Source organism: Mastomys coucha, unplaced genomic scaffold (genome assembly GCF_008632895.1).
Source record: "Mastomys coucha isolate ucsf_1 unplaced genomic scaffold, UCSF_Mcou_1 pScaffold22, whole genome shotgun sequence".
In the NCBI taxonomy this organism is placed as follows: domain Eukaryota; kingdom Metazoa; phylum Chordata; class Mammalia; order Rodentia; family Muridae; genus Mastomys; species Mastomys coucha.
Window position 1 is genome coordinate 233,739,377 of NW_022196905.1, and position 23,469 is coordinate 233,762,845.

The following is a 23,469-nucleotide window of genomic DNA, read 5'->3' on the forward strand; positions in this document are numbered from 1 at the left end:
CTCGTGGGCACACTGACTTTCACTTAATAGAGACCAAATATAGTGGGCTTTTCTTGGAAACGAAATGTGTGCACACTAGGAGCCGGAACCCTCAGCCCAACACGGTAACTCAGAAAAATCTAGTATTTTGCTTATACCCTCCCGGCAGGGAGTAGGGATGCAGACTCACACGCCAGAGCGGATTGCATTCAGCACTAGAGGCGCCCCAGAGGCGCCCTAACCCCAGACTTCTCGACTGAGGAAATTTACTAGTCTAAGACGCTCTGGGGCTTGCGTGCATGTGTAGGTTCTAAACGAGTGCAACAGTGGCACTGGTTCTATCGGTTCACCAAGTGGGTCCTGGGGATTGAAGTCGCCGCATTTGACAAATTTGATGGTGGTCAGGGCCTTTACCGGCTAAACCATCTTACTTGCTCCTCCAACTTCTTTTTTTTTCCCCCCAGAGTTTTATTGCCATGTTTAAAAGCTTAAAGCAGCAGTACTTCAGGTCTTTACCCAAGTCTTTTTCCGACCCACTTTGATCTGAATGTCCTATCGCCTCCCACCAAGTAGCTGGAGAGATCTACAAGCTGCCCTCCAAGGGAGATCTCGCCTTCCTTGCGCCCTCAGCATAGGTTCGAGTTATGGGGTCACTCCTGCTCCCCAGAGATAGGGGCTGAGCAGGCGAGAGAGGTTTGCTGCCTTAAGGAAAAAATGGGGAATGTCACCCACCTGCCTGGACACCACAGCCGACACCTGCTACTGAGAAGCCTCGGGTTAGGTACCGCCCCCAGCCTCCGCCTGGATTTGCGCACAGGGAGCACACTGGCCCTTTAAGAACGGCGGCTCCCGCCGCGCACTGGGAGTAGGGCTGCGGAGCCAAACTCGCCGGGGACGCCGGGCGCTGGCTGGCTAGCTGGCTGGCGGGCTCGTCGCTCTCTCGGGCCGGTTCCCTGAGCCCCTCCCGGGACTGCCCAGGGATCCAGGCCCGATTGGGCGAGGCAGCTAGTGGAGTCGCCAGAGGGAAGCGCGCGCTCTGGGCAGCGCGGAGGACCTGGGGCATGGACAGAGAGAGCAGGGCGCGCAGGGGGCGCCGCGGGACCGGGCGGCCGGAGCGCTGAGCCAGACAAAGGCTCTTGGAGTTGTGTGCTTGCTCTCGGGGGCCGGGGCCAGGGCGCCCCGCGCCGACGCTGCGAGACTCTGCGGCGTGTGCAGCTCGGCCGGTCCCCTTCTCCAGCGGGCGAGTCCCCGCGTGCCCCGACCTGCCCTGCCCGCTTCTCACCCGGTTTGGGAATTTGCAGAGGGGACCTGAGCTGCTCCGGCAAGCACCGGGGACCCGAGGTCCGCCGCGCGCCCGCGGGGCCGGGAGCCAGGGAGCGTCGCAAGTTTCCCAGCCGCGTGCGAGGACGCGGTGCGGGCCAGCGAGCTAGCCCCGCGTGCAGCGCTCGGGACCCGGCTGGCTGCCTAAGAGCATGGGCAGCGACCGGAGCGCGCTCGGACGGCCGGGCTGCACCGGCAGCTGCCTCAGCAGCCGAGCTTCGCTGCTCCCGCTGCTACTGGTGCTTCTAGACTGCCTGGGCCATAGTAAAGCGTCTGAAGACGCCGAAGTGTACGCTGCTGAGGTAAGAACCCGAGGGATGTGGTGCGAACCACACCCGCAGCGGGGACCTGCAGGTGGGGGAGACGCACCCGGCCTTAGGGAGTGAGGACCGATCCGGACTGGAGAGCCTGGGTAAAAAAGCGGGACTGGCAGGCTGCCACTCCCTGGTCAGAACTCTGCTGCGCGCCTCTTCCCAAAGCCCTGGGAGCAAAGGCTTGCAGCTGCTGAGCACCCTGAAGCCGCTCGGGCCACTGACCCGCCCTAGCTTGAGTCCCTGCAGCCGCTTCCGCAGCCCCTAGCCCTCGCCTTCAGTCATTCAGACTGCGAGATTCCTCGAGAGCTGGATCCGCGCACTGTGGGCTTTTACGAGTGACGAGGGGTGGGGTGCTGCGGGTAGTGAGAGCTCCGGCGGAGCAAGAGCCCCGCAGCGCTCGCGCTTTGGCTGACACTCCTTTGGCTGACATGGTGCGTTGCCCGGCTGGCCAGGATGGTTGGGGGATGGGTGTGAATCTCCCAGGCTAATGACGGATTGCCAAGGTGCTTTGGTGATTTTCTTGGGCTGAAGCATTCCCACGCCAGGGATGGGGTCTGAAGGACAGACCCTATCTTCCGAAACACTTTTCCCACCAGCGCCCCTATGCTCAGGCCTGGGTGAAACTGGGTAGACTCCACGCCTCTTTTCTCTGGAAGCCGGGCTGACGTCCATATGCTGGCTGCTCTCTGGATTGGTCCGGCGAGTGACCAGGCGCCGTCTCCCCTCTCAGACTCTCTACCGGTACCTCCCGCTCCAGTGTATGCCTCTAGCGCGCTAGCTCAGTCACCATAGGGTGCCATCGAACTTTTAATGATCATTCTTCCCAGCCCTGGGAGAAAGGGAGACTACGTGTGGAGTCTGGAGAAAAGACGAGCCAGGGGCTGCATCTTCCTTGTAGGCTTGGGGCCTTGAAGCCCTGGGGCTGCCTGGAGCGATGGTTTGCAGACAGTACATTCTGCTATTTCAGCCCCAAAGGTTTACCCACTTTTCTGGAGCACTGTTTGTATTTGCAGACAGCCTAATCTTCCATCCTAACCCCCTTTTCTAGTCTGCCTGAGAGAGGTTTTATTTTTCCAATGGAAATCTGTTCCCTCTCCATCCTACTTTAATAAAAACTTGGAGGGGGGCCGGAGACCAGTTACACCTCCAATCTTCCACCTGCCTTGCCCTCCTCTCATCAGTTCAGAGTTGCAGGGAGCCCAGCCCAATTCACAAGGCCTTGGGGCAGAGGCTTACAGGAAGCTAGCTCCTGCTGGTAGGAATCGTTTGCCTGCAACCAAGGTGCTGCCACTGGAGAAGGCGCCAAAGAATTTCAAGTCATGGATTCCCCTTTGAGAGTCTGTGGCCTCCACAGACCAAGCTGCAGTTTGGTGGTTGTGCTTTGTGATGGGCCCTCTGGATGGCCAGTAGCTGAGGCTTAGGGAGCCTCCTTCAACTGAGAACTACAGATAAGTGTGCCCTCAGTCTACCACCACCACTACCACACATACACACACCACAAAAGAAAACAATGGTGCCCCTGGCTAGGATGTGACTCGTGGGGTACAATCTTGGCTGTGCCTAGGCTGTGACTGGAAGGGACTCTGAAATGTTGCACGTTGGAATCCACAGTGGGTGGAAGGATGGATGTCTTAACCCTTAGTTGGCTTTGGTATACAGGCTGCTCTGGGAGATCCCTTAGGACTGGCCATAATTGGACACGAAGAGTCTCTAGGTCCATCTGCCCAGTCTAGGCCTGCCATACACAGTGTCCAGATTCCCTTTCCTTTGAGAAAGGTTCTGGTTCTCACTTAGGGAGTCCACAGTTCCTGACCTCTGGTCAGTTCGTGGCTCTGAGTACCTTGAGAGCTGAGTCAAGGCCAGCACCCTGCCTCTTTTACCCTCCCAGGTGGCAGCCACAGGAATTCACTAGATTAAGGGACCAGAAACTGGCCTGTGCTAGGAGCTGCTTCACACCTGCAGCCAGCCCCTAGCAGCCTACCTTCTTTGGCAAAGCTACTCCTGGGCTATTCTGCCCTGTCATTTTCTCCCCTGGGCAGGTACTATGATCTAGGACCCCACTTGGATGGTGCCAGCTTGCCACCCCATCCGGACCTGCCCTGCTCCGTGGCTACAGTTTCTGGCAACCTGAGTGCCTTTGCTTTTTACTAGGGAAACTCTTTCTCCCGCTCCTTCCCGAAACTTAGCGCTCTCAGCCTAGCCTGTGGAAGTGACTCAGGCTGCCAGAGTTCACAAGTGTGGTGCCACCAACACCAAAACTGGACAGTCCCACCTTTCCTGAATAGTGTCACAAGTCTTCCTGCCCCCATCGGAAGGTGAGCAAAAGGAAACGAGGAGATTGGAGTCAACTAGGGTGTTCCTGGAACTCTGTAGACCAGGTTAGCCTCACACTCAGAGAAAGCCACCTGCCTCTGCCTCCCTACTTGGGATTAAAGGTGTGTGCCACCACCACCAGGCCTTTTGATCTTCAGATCTGACTGGAGTCACGGTCTGTGTGCCCCATCTCCTCTTATATGCTAGTGATGGTCCCTCCAGGTCCCCTCCTCATATTAATATTCCTTCTCAACTATGGGACAGAAACTGTGCAGGCCTCATGGTGTCTTCCCTCGAAGGGAAAGGGGTTTCACATTAGGTTCATAGCAAGGATGATTTGGAGACTACCTCCACGCATCCTCAAGATGGGGGAGAACTGGTGTATTGGGCACAGTTGAGGACTGCGGTTGGATGTAGACCATCTTTCACATTAGCCCTTAACATGTCACTGTGTTTGTGACATCCCTTGGCCTCACTGGTGCATCATTGACCTCCTTGTGTGTCTTTGTTGGAACAGCATATGGCTCCAGCCTGCCCACTCTGACCCCTGGACACATACTTTACATTGCCCTACCCCAAGGAGGAAGGAGACTTCTAAAAGATACCCCTAGACATGGACATAAAACCTCGGGGAACATACCCATACTCTCTCCCCTAAAGATTTTCTCTAAAAGCCCAGAAGTCACTTGTGCCAGCTCAGAATGGCATACCGTGGGCGTGGAAAGGCCTTTCCCCACCTTGGATTTAGTTCTGGCTGTCCCTTTGTGCCCCTTTTGTGTCTGGATTCAGGTGGTCCTTGCCAATATTATCCTGCTGGGGGTTTGGCTCCAGCCTGAGGGTTCAAAGGCGGCATCCATAATGTCACCCCAAGATTTAGGTGGACTCCAAGGCGGGAAGCCCATGGGCAGTTACATGGTACAGTGTTCTATGAGTCAGCCCAAAGGGTTAAGGACATTGCGTGGACACTTCTTCCTTGTAAAGAGAATCCTGGCAGACCCACAGTCCACAGATAGATGTAAGGCCCTGAGACCCTGAGGATAGCTGAGCATTCCCAGGCCTGAGCATATTAGCATCTTCTAGCAGGAAGAGACCCCCACCCCCACCCCAGGGCTTGAGAATCAGGGATCTGGAGCGCTGCTCCCCAAAGGACTTGTGTTCATTCTGAGAATGTCTAGAGACTAGCAATCAAGGGGCTAGGCCCTTTGCGGGAAGTGACAGGGTATATGCGGTCCCAGGCAAGTGTGGCAGACTTGGGTCTGCCAAGGGAAGCAAGGGGTACCTCCCACTGAACCCCCTGAGCCCCAAGGAGACAAGCAGAAATAAACAGAAGGCCTACCTTGACCTCCTCTGCTCTCAGATGCCCTGTGTCCCATAGCCACTGATGGCTGAGTCCCCAGAGCTATGCAGTCTGGAGAGTAGGGTCTAGGTCAACTCTCCAAAGCTGACCCATCCACCTGGGAACCACGTGGAAAGTCGAGGAGCCCAGCTCCACGCCTACCACTTAGCATCATAGCCCTTGGTAAGATTAATGGCTGAGAAGCAAGCAGCAGTCCTTGTTGGCCAGTTGTTGAGCCTGTCTGAACTTCAGTTTTCTTGCCTGTAAAATAGAATGGCCATACTATGTGCTTGATGGTGTTACAGGGAAAGCTATTCTGTATAGGCAATGCTGTCATGATAGACACAGGCAGCCTGAGAGCCTCAGGCGTGATTTCTGTCCAGTTATCTAACTGCTTCTGTCCAAGAATGTTCTAGAAGCATTTTCCACGTTTCTTTTCCCTTTTAAGGCATATGGAAGAGGAAATTAAGCTCTCTGGGTGAAAGTACCTCGGGTTACATAGCCAGGAACTGCAGAACGGGAGTTTGAACCCACAACCTTCTGTCTTGGTGCCTCAGATTGAGCTAAAGGTCAAATCCTGAGGGATCATCCCATGAGTTCCTTCTGCTAGTAGGAGCCTGCTGAGACTGACCCAGATGGGAAGGTCTTTTCAGGGCTTCTGCCAGAGCTGCCCTGTTCCCTACCTACTCCCACCCAGACCCTGCCCTGCAGAACCCCAAGGTCCAGGTGATACTCAAGACCTGGTCTCTAGCCAACCTTGAACGCTCAGTGGCAAACAAAGGCCCTTCCCGCCCCACCCCTCCTCTCCCATAGGCCAAAGGACCCGTTTGTTTTTCCTTCAGGTTAAGGCTTGTGGGGGCGGGTTGGGTGGCTGCCTCCTTCCTGCTTCCCTGGCTGGAAGTCCCCAGCTATTACCATCACCCACAGCCTTCTTTAAGACTCAGAGTGGAGTAGGAGCCTCATGGCTTCAAGTTTAAGGGCTGCCTGGTTAAGGCCAACCTAGGCAACTTCATAAGACCCTGTTTCAAAATAAAAGGTTTTGTTTAAAAAAAACAACAAAACAGTGTGGGTTAGTAAGCTCAGAGGTAAAACACTTGCCTGGCATAGTCTAGGCTAGCAATCAACCCCCAATACTGGGGTCAGGGAGACTCGTGGATCTAAAGAGAGAGAAGATGTCACAGGGCGCATATTACATGCAGAACATCTGGAATTCAGCTCCCAATGTCCACTTTAGGCATCTCACAGCTGCCTGTTAGGCCTCTGGCCTCCAAGAGCACCTGAACTTGGATATAAACACATACAATTTTCTTAAAGACTCATGGTGGTTTGGGTATGCTGGTACCTGCTTAAAATCCCAGGATTTGGAAACCTGAGGCAGAAGGATCTTAGGTTCATATTAAGAAATAGATTAGGGCTGGCGGGCAGTGGTAGACCACACCTTTAATCCCAGCACTTGGGAGGCAAAGGCAGGTGGATTTCTGAGTTCGAGGCCAGCCTGGTCTACAGAGTGAGTTCCAGGACAGCCAGGGCTATACAGAGAAACCCTGTCTCAAACAAACAAACAAACCAACAACAACAACAAAAGAGAAAGAAAGAGAGAAAGAAAGAAAGAGATTAGGTTCCCCAAATGCACATGCCCTAGAACTGTTTAAGTGGAACATGCTACCCCTGGGCGCACCAGGCAACAAGAATTGAATAGTTTGGACAGTCCCTTGTTTATGACAAGGTCTCTCTAGGTAGCTCTGACCAGCCTGGAACTTGCCATGTTGCTGGTCTTGAACTCTGCCTCCCAAGTGCTAGGATGAAAGGCACATGCCATCATGCTCAACTAATTCTCTCTTCCTTTATTGGCCTGGTGTCTAGCCATCCAAACTTTTTGTCCTGTTCTGCATGAGCCCATTTTGCAGAGGTGGAAACTAAGTTTCAGAGTTCTCTTACTCACAGTTTCTCATAGGCCTTTAATATGGACAAGCGACTAGGGCCTGGGCAAGTTTCTACTCAGAAACAAGGCCAAAGTTAGTTTGTATTCAGCCTTGGGGTGGGGGTCGGGGGCTGTCTAAGGGTCCTTGCTGGCATAGATGGAATGAGCTGCCGAGGGTAGATCTAAGTACCCTGTCTCTTCAGGGGTGCCTGTTGGATAAATCTGTGGCCCTGGCTAGCCTTGGCTGCTTTGGAACGCCCGTCCCCCCCCCTCACATCCCACCACTCCCAGTGAGCCAGAAAGCACCTTGCTAGGAAGAGGTCAAGCCCTGCTTGCAGGGTCTCAATCCCAGGTTCAGCACCTGTTTCTTCTGGTATGGTAGACAGAGCAGAACCCTGGTTTGTTTCCAAGAGTCCTCAGATCTTAGAAGGTCTAGGGAATGATTCATCTTTGATGGTCCTGACAAGCTTCCCTTTGTACCTGGCTGAGCAAAACCTGCCTGGGGCTGCTCAGATTACAGAAGGAGTTGAGATGAGAGACAGAGCAGAACCCTTGTGATGGTCTCTATCACCTGAGGCCTGATAAGGGCCTTGGGGGGAAGGGCTAATGTGCTACTGCTGGACACTCCCCTAGTGTAAGCCCCAGGAGCCGGATATTGTCCACTGCAGTGGCTCAGGCCCCATTCCTGTCTCCCCTCTCCAATAGCTGTTCTAGGCACAACATCAATCTGGGATGTGGGGGCTCCTTCTCAGACGCACCCTCCCTGCAGGCTTATGTCCCTCCATATTGCTTCAACAGGCCTAGGGAAGGACAGCCTTGCTCAGTGCCCAGACCCAGTCCGAGATGCTGGGTGTGGGGAGGACTAGGTGCCCTACCCCAGTGCTGTGCTGGGCTGTTCCTGAGAAGGGCCAGAGCCCAGCCTACTAGGCCAAGGAACTGGGAACACTGCAGAAACACCTGAGTCTATCCCAGGTCAGCTAGCTGTGTGACTCTGAGCAGCCAGCTCACTGCCTCTGAACCTTGCTCCCAGAACAATGAGAACACATAGGTGTTTGTCTTCCAGGAGTGGTTGTGAGCATTAAATGGTCCACGCGGGTTCTCAGGCGTTGTGTTCACTGTCTTCTGAGGACCAGGAATTTCCTTTATGAACTGCTGTTCCTTGCCTCCCTGCTTGAGATCAGCCACTTTCCTGAAACATCAATAGATAATTTTTCAAATGGAGGCTGAAACTCAAAGCAATGGCTTGCACAGCCATGACTCTGGGGTCTTGGGAACCCCCCCCCCACACACACACACACAGTCAGACATTCTGGTCTAAAGATGGGAGAGGTCTCATAGCCCAGTCCTCCTCTGTTGTCGGACAGTGGTCCTCATAGAAAGGGCAGCAAACCCTGCGTTAAGACCCTTCCTTTACTATGCTCAGTACTGACTTCCATGCCTCAGTTTCCCCATCAGGGAAGCACAGCTTTGCCTGCTTGTCTCACCCGTGAACCTGTAGGTGACAAAGAGGAGTAGGAAGTGCCACGCACAAGAGATATTTACCATCCATGGGAGCTGGAAGGGCCTGGCTACAGCCTTCTCTCACCACGGGACCTTGGGTACTGTTGCTACCATTTGTCCCAGCAGAGCACCTTAGCTATCCGGGGCTGCTGTGGACCATTTAATGCTCCCAACCACTCCTGAAAGACAAACAAACACCTATGTATTCTCATTGTTCTGGGAGCAAGGTTCAGAGGCAGTGAGCTGGCTGCCCCGTGCACCCTGCTTCCCACCAGCGTGGCTAGCCTCTAGATCTTCTCATAGCCAGGGCTGTGCTGGGACGATGGAGTACTTACTCCCAACCCTAGGAAGGGAAGAAGCCCCAGGGTGCTGTCTGCTGCCCGCTTGGCAGATTCGTAGACACTTGGTGTGCAGCCACCCTTGAGCACATGTTTGCCAGAGGCAGGCCAGCCATCAGCTTCACCTCATACTGGGAGGCTGCAGCTCTGTTCACCAGTCCCTATCCCAGGGGTGTCACCAGGCACTTTCACCCCTGGCAGTGTCTGGGAGGCATGACTGATAGGGAGATGGAAACTCTGTGCTTCCTGGGGACTTAAAGGCATTTAACTATGTGAAGGAGAGCCACCAGGCTCCCTTGGGACCTGTCTGGCAGCCCTGAGCTGGCTCAGGGATGAAACAGCTCTTCTGCCAGATCTCTGCAGATCTCTAGAGCTCTTTGCTGCAAACAGACCAGCTCCCTTTCCCTCCCTGCCCAGGGGTTCCTCCTGAGCTTCTGTCCCCTCTTACGGCTCTGCAGATAGGCTAATCAGCCCCTCCATGGTTCTGATTGCTTGTGCTGGAGATATTTTTACCTTATGCAAATAGGTGATCCAAAGGTGCCCTCATCTGTCAGCAGCCACCCCATCCCCCTCCCTCAAGTTCCCCCCCATACACACTAGCTCCATGCCTTTTGCCATTTGCCTGGTGGCCTTGCCCACTGGACTTTTCCACAAGGCTTCAGGAAAACTGTCCAAAAGGGAAGTGGACTCTCCACAGGAGCTTTGGAGGAGGTTTCAGTGCTGGGGAAGAACTGAGGTATTGTTGCAGTAGTATTACCGTGTGGGTCGGGTGGCATAAAGAGAATCAGTGGAAAAAACGTGGGGGCTCCCTCCTCCCCCAGCTACCCTGGGTCATGATCTTGCTCATGCCTAGCCAGTCTCACCAGAAGCCTAGACCCATCAGCCCTGCTGGCAAAAACAAGGTTGCCAGTTAGAGAGCTCCAGTCTCTTATCATCCGTAATATTTACAGGGCTTTTTGCCACTTCTTGATTCTTGCAGAACCTCACAGATGAAGCAGGCCCTAAACAAGACTGCCTGCCCCGCCCCCCCCCATAAGATTGGCTCCACTCTATACAGAGCTGACACTTGATTCTTTTTTTTTTTTTCTTCTTTGATACAGGGTCTCTCTGTATAACTCTCCTGGAACGCTGTAGACCAGGCTGGCCTCGAATTCAGAACCTGCCTCTGCCTCCCAAGTGCTGGGGTTAAAGGCGTGGGCCACCACCGCCCGGTTGACACTTGATTCTTAGCTCCAGGTCTCTGCTTGCTGCTCTGCCATCCTCCAAAGCCCTCCAGTCTCTGAGTTGGACTGCCCAGCCAGCCAGGCTAGGACTTCTTGGTGCAGCAGCTCTCTCTGCCTGTCGAGTTTGGATACTGCTGCCCTGGGCTGAGCGGGCTAACATATGGATGGCAGCCCAAAGCATCTTCCATGTCTAGCTTGCCTTAGGCTTCCTCAACGTATAGCCTTTCCCTTCTAGAATGACCTAGAACTGCTTCCTTGCTTCTATGTGGATACCATCCCCTCAGCATCCTGAGGGCATGAGGCAGCTGGTCTTTCTTAGCATTTGTCAGAATCATTCATCGGAATTGCTACTTTAGGTTAGTGGTGCATTTGTGGACTTAAGAGCCATGAAGCCCCCGCTTTCCAGTGCAGAGTCTCCCAGGTACCTATGAGCTCTGAATAGCCATGTCTCCCACAGCCTCCAGAGGCTAAATGTACATGCTAGAATGTACAGGAACATCTGGCAGAGTAGGTGATAGGTGGGTAGATGATGGATGGATGGATGGATGGATGGATGGATGGATGGATAGATGGATGGATGGTCAGATGGGAGGATGCATGGGTGGGATTTGCCTGGCAAGTTCTAGAAAGAAACTGAACACAGTTTTTGTGTACTTAAGTACTTTTCCTGTTGCTGTGCCTCTCAGATCTTACTCTCGTTTTATGGTACCTTGACATAAGCTAGAGTTATCTGAAAGGAGAGAACCCCATTTGAGAAAATGCCCCAATAAAATCTGGCTGTAAGGCGTTTCCATAATTAATGATTAGGGAGGAGTTTTGCATTGTGGGTAGGACCATCTTCGTGGTCCTGGATTATATAAGAATGCAGGCTGAGCAAGCCAGTAAGCAGCACTCCTCCATGGCCTCTGCATCAGCTCCTGCCTCCAGGTTCCTGCCCTGCTTGAGTTCCTGTCCTGACTTCCTTCAGTAATGAAGAGTGATACAGAGCTATAAGCCAAATAAATCCTTTCCTGCCAAAGGTCATGGTTGAAGAGACTCCAGCCAGACCAGGCATGGCAAGTCTGGCTCTGGCAGGGCTTACCCTCTCCGCATTCTCTCTGCCTTGCTAAAGACCAGTAAATAAAGCTAACCACCACCAAGGTCTGTTTCCTTATTTGGCCACTTCCTCCGTCTGAGGCTGACCACCAAGGTCCAAGCTATTAAAGTATTGAAGTCTAACAATCAAAGCCTCCTTTGGATCACCTAATTAACAGGCCCAATTAAAATTTAACACGGGTTTCCCCTTGTACCTTTATCAATTGCATTTGCCTATGGGCCACGTCTAACTCCTCTCTATCCAAAGACAGTCCCTTGTCCTTCTGGAACAAATATCCTTTCCCCTTCTCCCTCTCCCTTATCTCCTGTCTTTGTCTCTTATTCCCTGACAGTTCGGGGCAAATTAATCTCCTCCGTGCTGAGAACTAGGTCCTGCAGTGTCTTATACTGAATGCTGGTGTCTTCAATGGTGTTTCATCACAGCGATGGTAACTAAGCCACCCTGTAGCAGCACACCGGTCTTCATTTAGAAGATGAGGAAACATCCAGTGCAGACAGCAGGAGCTGGAGATGTAGGTCTGTGGGTAGGATGGCTGCCTAGCATGCATGAAGACCGGAGTTTGAGTCCCAGCGCTACATGAAACCAAGGCATGGTAGTGCACACCTCTGATCTTGGGAAGTGGAGGCAGGAAGAGAAGGAATTTAAGGTTATCCTTTGGTTACATAGACATGAAAGGTCAGTCTGACTACAGACCCTGTTTCAAAATAAAATAAATAAATAATTCATAGCAGAGCCCTGTCACATCCTCTTGGCACACCCTGCCTGAGCCTGTCTCTCCTCCCCCAACCCCCACGTAATCCTAGAGGCTTTAGGAACTGCTGGGTTTCCCACCTGGTGAAACCTTAAAAGATTCTGAGCCGAGGAGCCAACGAGATGGCTCAGTAGGTAGAGCTGTTTGCCATCAAGCTTGGAGACCTGAGTCTGATTCCTAGGACCCATGTGGTAGAAGGAGAGAACCTATCTCCTCTGATCTCCACATGTATAACCATACATAACCAAAATACATAAAGCCAGACATGGTGGCATACACCTTTAATCTCAGTACTCGGGAGGCAGAGGCAGGCTGATCTCTCTTATGAGTTTGAAGCCAGCCTGGTCTATAAGGAAGGCTCCAGGACAGACAGCCAGAGCTATATAGGAGAGACCTTGACTCAAAAAAAGAAAAAAAATGTGTGTGTGTGTGTGTGTGTGTGTGTGTGTGTGTGTGTGTGTGTGTTTTCTTGCAGAAGGCGTGGTTCAGATAGTTTACAACTGTCTGTAACTCCAGTTCTAAGGAATCTAACATCCACTTCTAACCTCTGTGAGAACCAGGCACCCATAGTGTACACACATATATGCAAACAACCACTCATCTACATAAAATAAGAATTTGAAAGAACAAAAGGAAGAGAAAAGGCTCATGACCATAGGCGCCAGGGCTGAGCTCCTGTGGTTGGACTGCCTTCTGAATATTTTTATTTAAATCCATCGATTTGTGTTGGTCTTCACTTTGGTCAGAGAGGCCTCTTTGCACAGTGGGTAGTGGTTAAAGTAGAGACTCATTAGTGGTCAAAGTGCCAAGTGTGTGTAACTGTGAGTGCCCAGCTGTGGATGAATCCTCTGTATTAACAGTTGGGGCTGGGTGGAAGATCGGGGCAGAAAGGATTGCTAGCTGATGAATAGGAGGAAGAGTTGTAAAAGGCTGACTCTCAGGCGTGGCATGTCTGTTGAATGCATCAGCTGCCACCAGGTGTGATTACCTGCGTAAGACCAGCATAAGGTCAAGCCAGTCAAAATTCCGACACAAATGGGGGCATGTTCAAAATGCATTGGATAAATGTCAGAGTTTTTCAAAGAATAAACAAAAACTATTGTTTTTAAAATGGTGCTGGGGAGATGTCTCGGCAGTAATACAAACTTAACTTAAAAAGTGTTTTTTTTATTAAAAAGAGGGGCTGGCCTGAGCTTGGTGGCATATGCCTTAATCCTAGAGCTCGGGAGGCAAGGGCATGCAAATTTCTGTGAGTTTGAGGCCAGCCTGGTCTAAAAAGCAAGTTCCAGAACAGCTAAGGCTACACAGAGAAGCCGTGTCTCAAAACCTCACCCCTACCCCCACTCCCAAAGCTGGAGAGCTGGTTCGGCAGTTAAGAGTATTTGCCACTCTTGCAGAGGACAAGGTTTTGGTCCCCAGCACCTGCATGCATGGCTCACAACCCCCTATAATTACAGTTCCGAGGGATCCAGTGCCCTCTTAACAAAGAGAGATCCTAAATACTTGAGGGTCCCCAGCTGCCTGCCTGGAGCAGAAAGATCCCGCGCGGAGGAGCAGAGGGATGGCAGGGAATAATGTACTAAGCGGCAGGAGTGAAGCTGGAGAGCTGAAGGGGGCTTGGTGGCGAGGGGTTTGTAGGCCCGAGAAGAACCGAATTTTCCTTTGAGTTGGGGGGTCTTGGAGGGGTCTGAGTAGTGACTGAGCAGACCTGGTTTGGCTCCTTTGCAGAACTGGCTGCGGCTCTATGGCTACCTACCCCAGCCCAGCCGCCACATGTCCACCATGCGCTCTGCCCAGATTCTAGCTTCCGCCCTTGCAGAGATGCAGAGCTTCTATGGGATCCCTGTCACGGGAGTGCTTGATGAAGAGACGAAAACGTGAGTCGGAGTCCCTCCATGTGACCCTTTCCAGATCCCACGGGCCCTCTGGCCTCCAGCCTGCTCTGAGGAGCCTTTGGCGTATGACATTTTCAAAGGAGAGTGGCCTGGATAAGGAATGGCAGAGATGTGATCTTCATGCTAGTGCTTATTGTTTAGTATGGTTGCTTGAAGCCTTATGCTAAGAAAGATAAGAGAGAGGCTGGAGAGTTAACATTGCTGACTGCTCAAGCAGAGGACCCTGATTCAGTTCCCAGTACCTACAGGAGACAGCTCGCAACCATCTATAACTCCAGCTCCTGGGTATCTCAGAGAACCCCAACAAATACCTGTATGTATACAATGCACATAAATTCATGCAGGCACACATACATTAAAAATAGATAAGTAAAAAAGAGATGAGATAGATATAATCCAGCTTTGGCAGGAAGAGCGTTATGTTCGGTTAGTGATGCCTGCTACAGGCGTGGGAATAGGATGTGCAGTACCCAACCCCTGGTTTGGACAAATCTAGCTAGGCCTTACTCTGTTAGAATCCATAGGACCTACAGATACATTGAGAAGCACAGAGTTTGACATAACTGGAACAGGAGGCCTCAAGAGAACCCCACCCATGCTTGGATTATCCTCAGGAGCAAAAGCATACATTTTGAATCACTTGCTGAACGCTCAGTCATCTTAAAATGGAATCTCTTTACCCACTGTTCTGGAAGCCAGAGAGTCTCCCACCCCCAATACATCCCTGTGAGGGAAAAACTGGGAAGCAAGAGGCTGCCTGGAAAAGATAACCCAAAGTTGGTCTCTCTCTGTCTGTGGTGCAGGTGGATGAAGCGGCCCCGCTGTGGGGTTCCTGATCAGTTTGGGGTACGTGTGAAAGCCAACCTGCGTCGACGGCGGAAGCGTTACACCCTGACCGGAAAGACCTGGAACAACTACCACCTGACCTTCAGGTATGGGTCCAGCTTCATGGGGAGCTTCTCTGCCCCTCTCAGAGGGACTTAGACTTTTCCAGAAGCGTATCAGAAGAGGTCTGGCCAGCCATGCTGTTGGTCCCAGCTCACAGTCTAGGAAGCCTCCCTCCAGGGAAAGCTGGGTCGCTTTCAAGTAGCTCCTGCCCCTTATCTGGTCCCAGCTGGCTGCAAGCTATACTGGCCTAATGTGGCCAGGGGAGCTCTTGAATCAGTATGGTCAGTAGGTGTGGGGGTCAAACGTCCTGCTTTAATTCAGGCCTCAGATCCTTGAGTGAATGCTTGGTCCACCCAGTCAACACCTCCCTTGTGGTTTATGGCAGTCTATCTGCACCGGCAGCTGAGTCTAATCCACAGGGAAGGTACAAGTTTTCTGCTTCACTTCCAGGTTCTAGGCCAGTGGTTCTCAACCTATGGGTTTCGACTCCTCTGGGGTGGCATATCAGATGTCATGCATATCGGATATTTACATCATAATTCATAACAGTAGCAAAATGACAGTTATGAAGTAGCAACACAATGATTTTATGGTTGTGGGGGTCACCATACCATGAGGATCTGTATGAAAGGGTCAGAGCATTAGGAAGGCTTGAGAACCACTGCTTTGGGCTGTATATCCTTTGTGTAGTATCTCACTTAATCCTCTGAAGGACCCACAAAGAAAGTATTAGTCCCTCCCCCTTTTCTGTCTTTCAAATAAAGAAACTGAAACTGTCTCGTCCAATGTCCAAGGTCACACAGCTAAAGCTAGGGTCTGCCTGGCTCTGGGGTCAATATTCAGAGTAGTTTGGCCTGTTCCCTAGACCTCAGCTGCCCCTATCCCATGGCCACAAAGAACCTGTGCTTTCTTTTACTTACTATTTTTGCTACCTTTTGTTTTGAGATTTTGAACTGGGGGGGGTGGTAAAGGGGTAGGGAGGAGGGGCTGCTAAGACAAGGTTAGGTCCTCACGTAATACCCAGGGTACCCTCAAGCTTACTATGTAGCTGAAGCTAACCTTGAACCCCCAACCTTACTACCTCCAACTTCCAAGTGGTAGGATTTCAGGTGTACACTACCATACCCGCCTCCTTGCTGTATTATTTTTTTTTCTTTGTTTCTTTTTGGTTTTTCAAGACAGGGTCTCACTATGTAGCTCTGACTATCCTGGAATTTACTCTATAGACCAGCTGGCCTTGAACTTAGAGATCCATTTGCTCCAGCCTCCTGAGTGCTGGGATTAAAGGCGCGGGCCACCAACAGGCCCCATTGTCTTTCTTATTTTACATCTTGCTTGTCTTCCTCCATGAAAATGTAGGGTCATATCTTAATGAATTACTGGATGTGACAAGTTCTAATTCGTATCTAAGAGTGGATAGCATGGCATCATTATGTACTCTTACGAAGGTGGCACCAATGGACAGTATCCCACAGGCCCCTGTCCATCCTTATCTCCCTGCCCACCCACAGCATCCAGAACTACACGGAGAAGCTGGGCTGGTACAACTCCATGGAGGCGGTGCGCAGGGCTTTCCAAGTGTGGGAGCAGGTCACGCCCTTGGTCTTCCAGGAAGTACCCTATGATGACATTCGGCTGCGAAGGCGAGCGGAGGCTGACATCATGGTACTCTTTGCCTCTGGCTTCCATGGCGACAGCTCACCGTTTGATGGAATGGGTGGCTTTCTGGCCCACGCTTATTTCCCCGGCCCTGGTCTGGGTGGGGACACCCATTTCGACGCAGATGAGCCCTGGACCTTCTCCAGCACTGACCTGCATGGTGAGGACAGCTGGCCAGGGTGGGAGCAGACCAGGCAGTGCCAAGCTTGGCCAGTCCCGCCAGCTCAGTAGCTTCAGGCTCAGGAGGAGAGGAGAGAATGTCCCCTATTCATGAGTCTAGAGCCCTGTACTTTCTCAATATGTTGACCCACCAAGGGAAGGCGGGAAGAGAAGGGAATGTTGAGCCCATTTCTCAGATGGGGAAATTAGAAGCCAAAAGTAAGAGAAGCTCAGCCCCAGCTGGGCAGTGGTGGCGCACACCTTTAATCTCAGCACTTGGGAGGCAGAGGCAGGCGGATTTCTGAGTTTGAGACCAGCCTGGTCTACAGAGTGAGTTCCAGGACAGCCAGGGATACACAGAGAAACCTTGTCTCGAAAAACAAAAAACAAACAAAAAAAAGCTCAGCCCCATCCAAGAGAGAAGCAAGAGTAGGGTCCATGGCAGCCTGGAGGGCCTAGGATGACCCGAGGTGACTGTGTATGCCCTTCTGACAGGAATCAGCCTCTTTCTGGTGGCTGTGCATGAACTGGGCCATGCCCTGGGGCTGGAACACTCAAGCAACCCTAGTGCTATCATGGCACCCTTCTACCAGTGGATGGACACAGACAACTTCCAGCTGCCTGAGGATGACCTTCGGGGCATCCAGCAGCTGTATGGTGAGTAGGCTGTGCCCGATTGGCCGTGCGAGGCAGGCACTACTCTACCCCCATTCTATAGATAGGAAAACTGAGGCCCAGTCACTTGCCCAGAGCCTACACTATAGCTCCAGGCTAGAGCTGCAAGAGGGTTTAGATGACCCACCCTATTTCCCTCCTATCTTTGGCACTATCCCTACTTAGACCCATAGTCGTGAGTCTGTCCCCAGCATTTCCCAGACTTCCCAGTGGATTTGAGACAGCTGTCTATCTAGCCCAGACTCTACATAGCAAATCTACAGTGGCCAGATCTCCCTAAGGCCAGCTCTTCTGTCAGCCTCCTCAGGTAACACCTGACAGATGTACCTTCCTCCATCCCCGGCAATTCAGTAATAAGCTGTGCATCAGGTAGAGTTCAAGTTGCTGAAGCCAGGGCTATGCGCCTTCCTGTACAGATGCCGTACTTTTTAGGGCGGGCCAGGCAAGGAGAATGTCCTCAGGCTAAGCAGAAGCAGGTAGCCTCCCATCCAGCAGAGAAGTTGAGAAAAAGGTCGTGCAGAGGAGGCTGGGGGGGGGGGGGGGGGGGGGGGGGGTGATCTGATAGAGGAAGAGGTCTTCTCTGGATAGACAGGACCTTTACCTGGATGGGGTGCCTGCGGGGGGCGGAGTGGGGGGCAAGTCTCTCCAGGCTGGGAGGCTCAGGACTCCAGCACTTTGTATAAGGAGAATCTGGCATCCAGGCTGGGTCCTGCATCTGCTTTCTCACTCACTGCCTGATCCCCTCCTCTCTGTAGGCTCCCCAGATGGCAAGCCACAGCCCACCCGGCCTCTCCCCACTGTGAGGCCCCGGCGGCCAGGACGGCCAGACCACCAGCCACCCCGGCCTCCCCAGCCACCACATCCAGGTGGGAAGCCAGAGAGGCCCCCCAAACCAGGGCCCCCACCCCAGCCCCGAGCCACAGAGAGGCCTGACCAGTATGGCCCCAACATCTGCGATGGCAACTTCGACACAGTGGCTGTGCTCCGTGGAGAGATGTTTGTGTTCAAGGTCTGGCCCCACCCTTCTTAGTGTCTCCTCCAGCCAACCCTGAACCCGGCCCTCCCCTCCCCTGCCCTGCCCTGCCCTTCTCTCCCATAGCCTCTCTAAGTCCGTTCAGAGCCTTGCCCGGCTCCTTCCTTGCTACCGGCTTCTGGGTGCTTACCAGACCCAAAGCACTTGTCAAGGGTCACACAGCAGTCGGGTTTGTGCGCCTCAGCCCAAAGCTCCCTGCTTGGAGCTGTCTTGGCTCTCCAGGTACTGCCTGGCTCCTCAGGGTCTTGATGGCCTGTCTGACAGATCATCCCTGACCTGGGAGAGCAGAGTAAAGAAGCACAGCTCCCACCCTGAGCCAAAGTACCTTGCACATGCTGCCTGCCAATACCCACCCTCTTCCACAGGGCCGCTGGTTCTGGCGAGTCCGGCACAACCGAGTTCTGGACAACTACCCCATGCCAATTGGCCACTTCTGGCGCGGACTGCCAGGGAACATCAGTGCTGCCTACGAGCGTCAGGATGGACATTTTGTCTTTTTCAAAGGTGAGCAGGATACTGTGAGAGGGACCGGGCAGCCTCCGTGCCCTGTTGGATCTAGGAAAGCAGAGAGACCTGCATTTCCCATCGCCGTAGTGGGCTGACTCAACCAACACCTGGAGGAAGCATGGTGTGAGTGGAGAGGCAGACAGAGGCAGGATTAGGCGGTCCTAGACCCTGCAGGCCAGGGCTGCCTGGATTACGAACGTATCCCTGTTCATCTTTTACAGTTAGAAGCCCCACCTCACTGCCCACACCTCTGCCTCTCGTTCTCCTGAGAATGAATCCCCATGGAGCAATCTGTCCTTTGTAAGAACAGGTCCCTTAGCCCAATTGGCCAGCATCTCTGCATCTGTCTGCAGGAGGAAAGCCTTGACGGGCAGTACTCCTGAAAGATCAGCTGTCTCTCTCACCCCTTAGGCGGGAATTCTCCGAATACAGGGCTAGGCTCAAACTGAAACTGGAAGTCCTAGACCTGGTACCATTAAAGGTCTAGTGACCACACAGCTCCCAGGCCTAAAGGAGGTGTCCCGTAGAACAAAGGGCCATCTAGAGTATGTGAGTAAGGCTGGGTGGTAGCGGTTGGCTTGTACTCAGAGAACCAAGCATCTCGCAGGTGGCTGTGGGGATAGGCATAGATGCGTGTGGAGTATCATACTGAGTATGTGTGGTCCTGTGTCTCCATGTGTCGAGATGGGCAGCAGTGGTGTGAATGGATGACAGACTCAAAAAAGCATTTCCTCTGCCACCTCTGTCCCCAGCCCAGGCCCATCCTCACACAGCCTACTGCTCCCCATGCAGGTAACCGCTACTGGCTTTTCCGAGAAGCCAATCTGGAGCCTGGCTACCCACAGCCGCTAAGCAGCTATGGTACAGACATCCCCTATGACCGCATTGACACAGCCATCTGGTGGGAGCCCACAGGTCACACCTTCTTCTTTCAAGCAGACAGGTGAGCAGTTTGCCATGCCCTTTCCCTGAAAGGAAGAGGCGCTAGACAGGCCCTCTCTTTTTCAGACCTTCCCAGAGAGAGCCTATAGGGGAAAGGCGCAAGGCCCAAGCCGGGGCTCCAAGTTCATAGCATGATGCTTCTGGTCCTAGGTACTGGCGCTTCAATGAGGAGACACAGCATGGAGACCCTGGCTACCCCAAGCCTATCAGTGTCTGGCAGGGGATTCCCACCTCTCCCAAAGGGGCCTTCCTCAGCAACGATGCAGGTACCAGACCATCCCCTCCCAGAGGACCCAACACTTGCCTCATACTCTGCTACATAGAGAGGATACAGGGCTTGTCCAAGGTCCCATGGCATTGTGATGGAGTGGAAGGGGGACCTAGCTGTGTCATGCTCCAGCATGACATCCTGCCCTCCCTGTATCATGACTGTCCTCTTCTGATGGGACCTCCAACCCCACAGCTAGAGAGGCTGCTGTCTAGGTACCTCCCATGTCTGTCTATGTCTTTTGTCTTCAAAGTTAGGCCCTCTAAACCTCAAAGCAGTGATTCAGAGCGCTGGGAGCAAGTCCACTTATGGACCTGCAGAAGATGCCCTAGTACCTGTCATTGTAACTAAGTGACAGGAGCTGTGACTCCGTTAGTTCTCCAGCAGGGCCTTTCTGTGTCTGATTCTTTGTTTGTTTGTTTGTTTGTTTCCTTTTGGTTTGGTTTGGTTTGGTTTGGTTTGGTTTGGTTTTTCGAGACAGGGTTTCTCTATATAGCCCTGGCTGTCCTGGAACTCACTCTGTAGACCAGGCTGGCCTCGAACTCAGAAATCCGCCTGCCTCTGCCTCCCAAGTGCTGGGATTAAAGGCGTATGCCACCACCGCCCGGCTTTTGTTTTGTTTTTTGTTTTTTGTTTTTCGATACAGGTTTTCTCTGTGTAGCCCTGGCTGTCCTGGAACTCACTCTGTAGATCAGGCTGGCTCAGAAATCCATCTGCCTCTGCCTCCCAAGTGCTGGGATTAAAGGCATGTGCCACCACTGCCCGGCGCTGTGTCTGATTCTTTATCTGGGACTCTCCCGTTCAGGGCAGACCTGCCAGCTTTGCCAGTGCTCCACCTGACCACCTGTTTCTGTGTGTAGGCATGTCATTGTGCCCAGTAAAGCCCAGACACGCCCTGTACTTTCAAACCTAGCCCTTCCTGGTGTCTGTGGGATGTATGCAGGATGCTTGAGGCCAGAGAGTAGCTTTGAGTTGTTCTTTGGTTTGGTTTCAGTCCTGGTAATGTGATCCACAAATGTTCTATTACCAAGTTACATACCTTCCCCAGCCTGAAGCCATTCTGGCCTGTCTGTTCCTATAGCCTACACCTACTTCTACAAGGGCACCAAGTACTGGAAATTCAACAACGAGCGCCTGCGAATGGAACCTGGGCACCCCAAATCCATCCTGCGGGACTTCATGGGCTGCCAGGAGCACGTGGAACCCCGATCGCGATGGCCCGATGTGGCTCGTCCACCCTTCAACCCCAATGGGGGTGCAGAGCCTGAGGCAGATGGTGACAGCAAGGAAGAGGATTCGGGTGACAAGGATGAGGGCAGCCGGGTGGTGGTGCAGATGGAGGAGGTGGTTCGGACAGTGAACGTGGTGATGGTGTTGGTCCCCTTGCTGCTGTTGCTCTGCATACTGGGCCTGGCCTTTGCTCTGGTGCAGATGCAGCGCAAGGGTGCACCCCGCATGCTGCTCTACTGCAAGCGCTCGCTGCAGGAGTGGGTGTGATCATGTGGCACCCATGGCACCCGGTGCTCAGGTCTCAGGGGCAGGCATGTGGATCCCAGATGTTCCCTCAGCGTAGCGGGATGCCTTCCTAGCCACACACGTCCCCTGCCAGCCCTTGCCCCTGCCCTCCTTTATTTATGCCCAGGTGTCTCTTCTCTTTGGCACCCTCTCTCAGCCTTTGTTTCTGCTTTCCTGACTCAGGCCAGGAGATGCTTAGAGATCTCTGAGTGTACGGCTCCAGGCAGGAACGAAGGGACAGAGGCTCACCTCTCCATAAGACGGCAGAGGGCTGGGAAGCTCCTTCAGCTCTGGCTCTTCAGCCTGAACCTCTCTCCTCCCATGAGAAGAGCTGTGTTTGCCTTGAAGGAGCCCAGCTGGGGCTCTACCCTCCTGAATTTGCCTTAGGGAGAGTATATGGCCCAGGGGCCACCCTGATAATCTTGAAACTTGGTTCCTTCTTCTTAGGCTACTAAGAAGCCCAGAAGCCTGAAAGCCCTCCCCCATCCTAGCATCCAGCAGCTTCTACTTGCCCCTGGGCCTGCAGCTTCTTTCCTCTAGGAAGGGGCCCTGGGCCTGTCTCACCAAGGACCAAAGGGAGCCTGCTAAGCTCCCCTCCCAATGCTAGTGACTAGTTCCTCCTTCCCTAGGCTGCCCATATTCTCTTTCACTACCCCATAGGTCTCAGGAGGCTGGGCACTCCCCCTACCCTCTAGCTTCTGCCGTCCTTGTCCCAACCATCCTTGTCCCAACTGTTGGAGACATGGGAAGGGCACACCCACTAGGGTACCAGAGGTCCCTGGGCAGTATGTGATAGTATGGATGCTCAGCAGGTCACAAACCAGGCTTATGGGCTTCCTCCCTTCCAGATTCTCGTCCCCACACAATACTACTAGGCTCAGGCCAGCAGCTCACCCCACACAGAGTCTGTGGAACCCCCAAAGGAATCCACTAAGGCCTGGGAAGTCTGTCCTAAGGGTGAAAAGGGGGGCCTCTCTTCCTCTTCTCATCCTGGAGTCAGCAGGAGGCTTCTGTGGGAAATGGTACTGTACAGCTGGCTCTGTCTCCTCGGCCTCCCCAAAGCAGTAAAAGGCAGCCACCCAGGATCCTCCGGGTCACCGCCGCTTTCCAAGTGGTGGATTCTGATAGCCTGGCACCAGAGGTGACACATTGGAGGGGTGTGTCCAGCAGCACGCTAGATGCCACCTCTGCAGAACCTGAGAGCCAGCAAGGGGTGGGGCGTCCACCCCCATCGTTTAGTTCTGTAAATGATCAGCACTGATTAAATGTACAGCCAGCAAGTGTGGCTGCATTTATACACCTAGACTGGAGCGTGCCGCAAGGAAGACCTGCTTGGCAGGGGCAGGGCCAAGCTGGGATGCTGAGGAATACCCTACTCCCAGTTTGGTGGGACCTTTGAGATGGAGCCAGGGAAGAGTGGGGGGTGCGGGGGAGAGTAGAGGGCTGACTGGGCTGAGGCCCAGAACCGGGTTTATTTGGCATTTGGCAGTGATAAGAACACAGTCCAGCTTCCCATATTACTCCACATCTAGAAGGATGGGAAGAACCAGACAAGGCCACCCAATTGTCCCACCCACCTGGACTGGAATTTGGGCAGCCTGAGAGGTGGCTTGAACAAGAACTCAGGGGTGGCCCTGGAGAGAGCTGGGTAATGGGGCCGCTTTGCCTCCAGAATCTACCTTCCATGTTCAGAGAATAAAATGCACTAGAAGCTGCTGCCTTGTCTGCAGGGGCAGAAAACCCCACCCCGGACCCCAGAATTGCAGTAACTAGGGTGCTGTGGGACTGGGTGTGGCTGGTGAACTGTCTGAAGTCCCATGTCAATGCTCAGTCCTAG

At 53.1% G+C, this 23,469-nt stretch overlaps 1 protein-coding gene across 1 annotated transcript; it reads left to right on the forward strand.

The window, feature by feature from the left end:
- Window positions 1-824: 824 nt before the first annotated feature.
- Mmp15 (matrix metallopeptidase 15) lies at window positions 825-22,931 on the forward strand. Its single transcript, XM_031340970.1, has 10 exons — window positions 825-1,601; window positions 13,820-13,968; window positions 14,790-14,918; window positions 16,386-16,693; window positions 17,188-17,349; window positions 18,123-18,376; window positions 18,766-18,904; window positions 19,700-19,850; window positions 20,000-20,115; window positions 21,199-22,931. The coding sequence occupies exons 1-10, from the start codon at window positions 1,452-1,454 to the stop codon at window positions 21,612-21,614; spliced, it is 1,974 nt and encodes a 657-aa protein (XP_031196830.1). The 5' UTR covers window positions 825-1,451; the 3' UTR covers window positions 21,615-22,931.
- The last annotated feature ends 538 nt before the right edge of the window (window positions 22,932-23,469 follow it).

Coding starts and splice junctions, on each gene's coding strand:
- Mmp15 (XM_031340970.1), top strand. CDS start 1,452: ATGGGCAGCGACCGGAGCGCGCTCGGACGGCCGGGCTGCACCGGCAGC. Junction 13,969..14,789: donor CTTGATGAAGAGACGAAAAC/GTGAGTCGGAGT, acceptor TCTGTGGTGCAG/GTGGATGAAGCGGCCCCGCT. Junction 17,350..18,122: donor GGGCATCCAGCAGCTGTATG/GTGAGTAGGCTG, acceptor TCCTCTCTGTAG/GCTCCCCAGATGGCAAGCCA.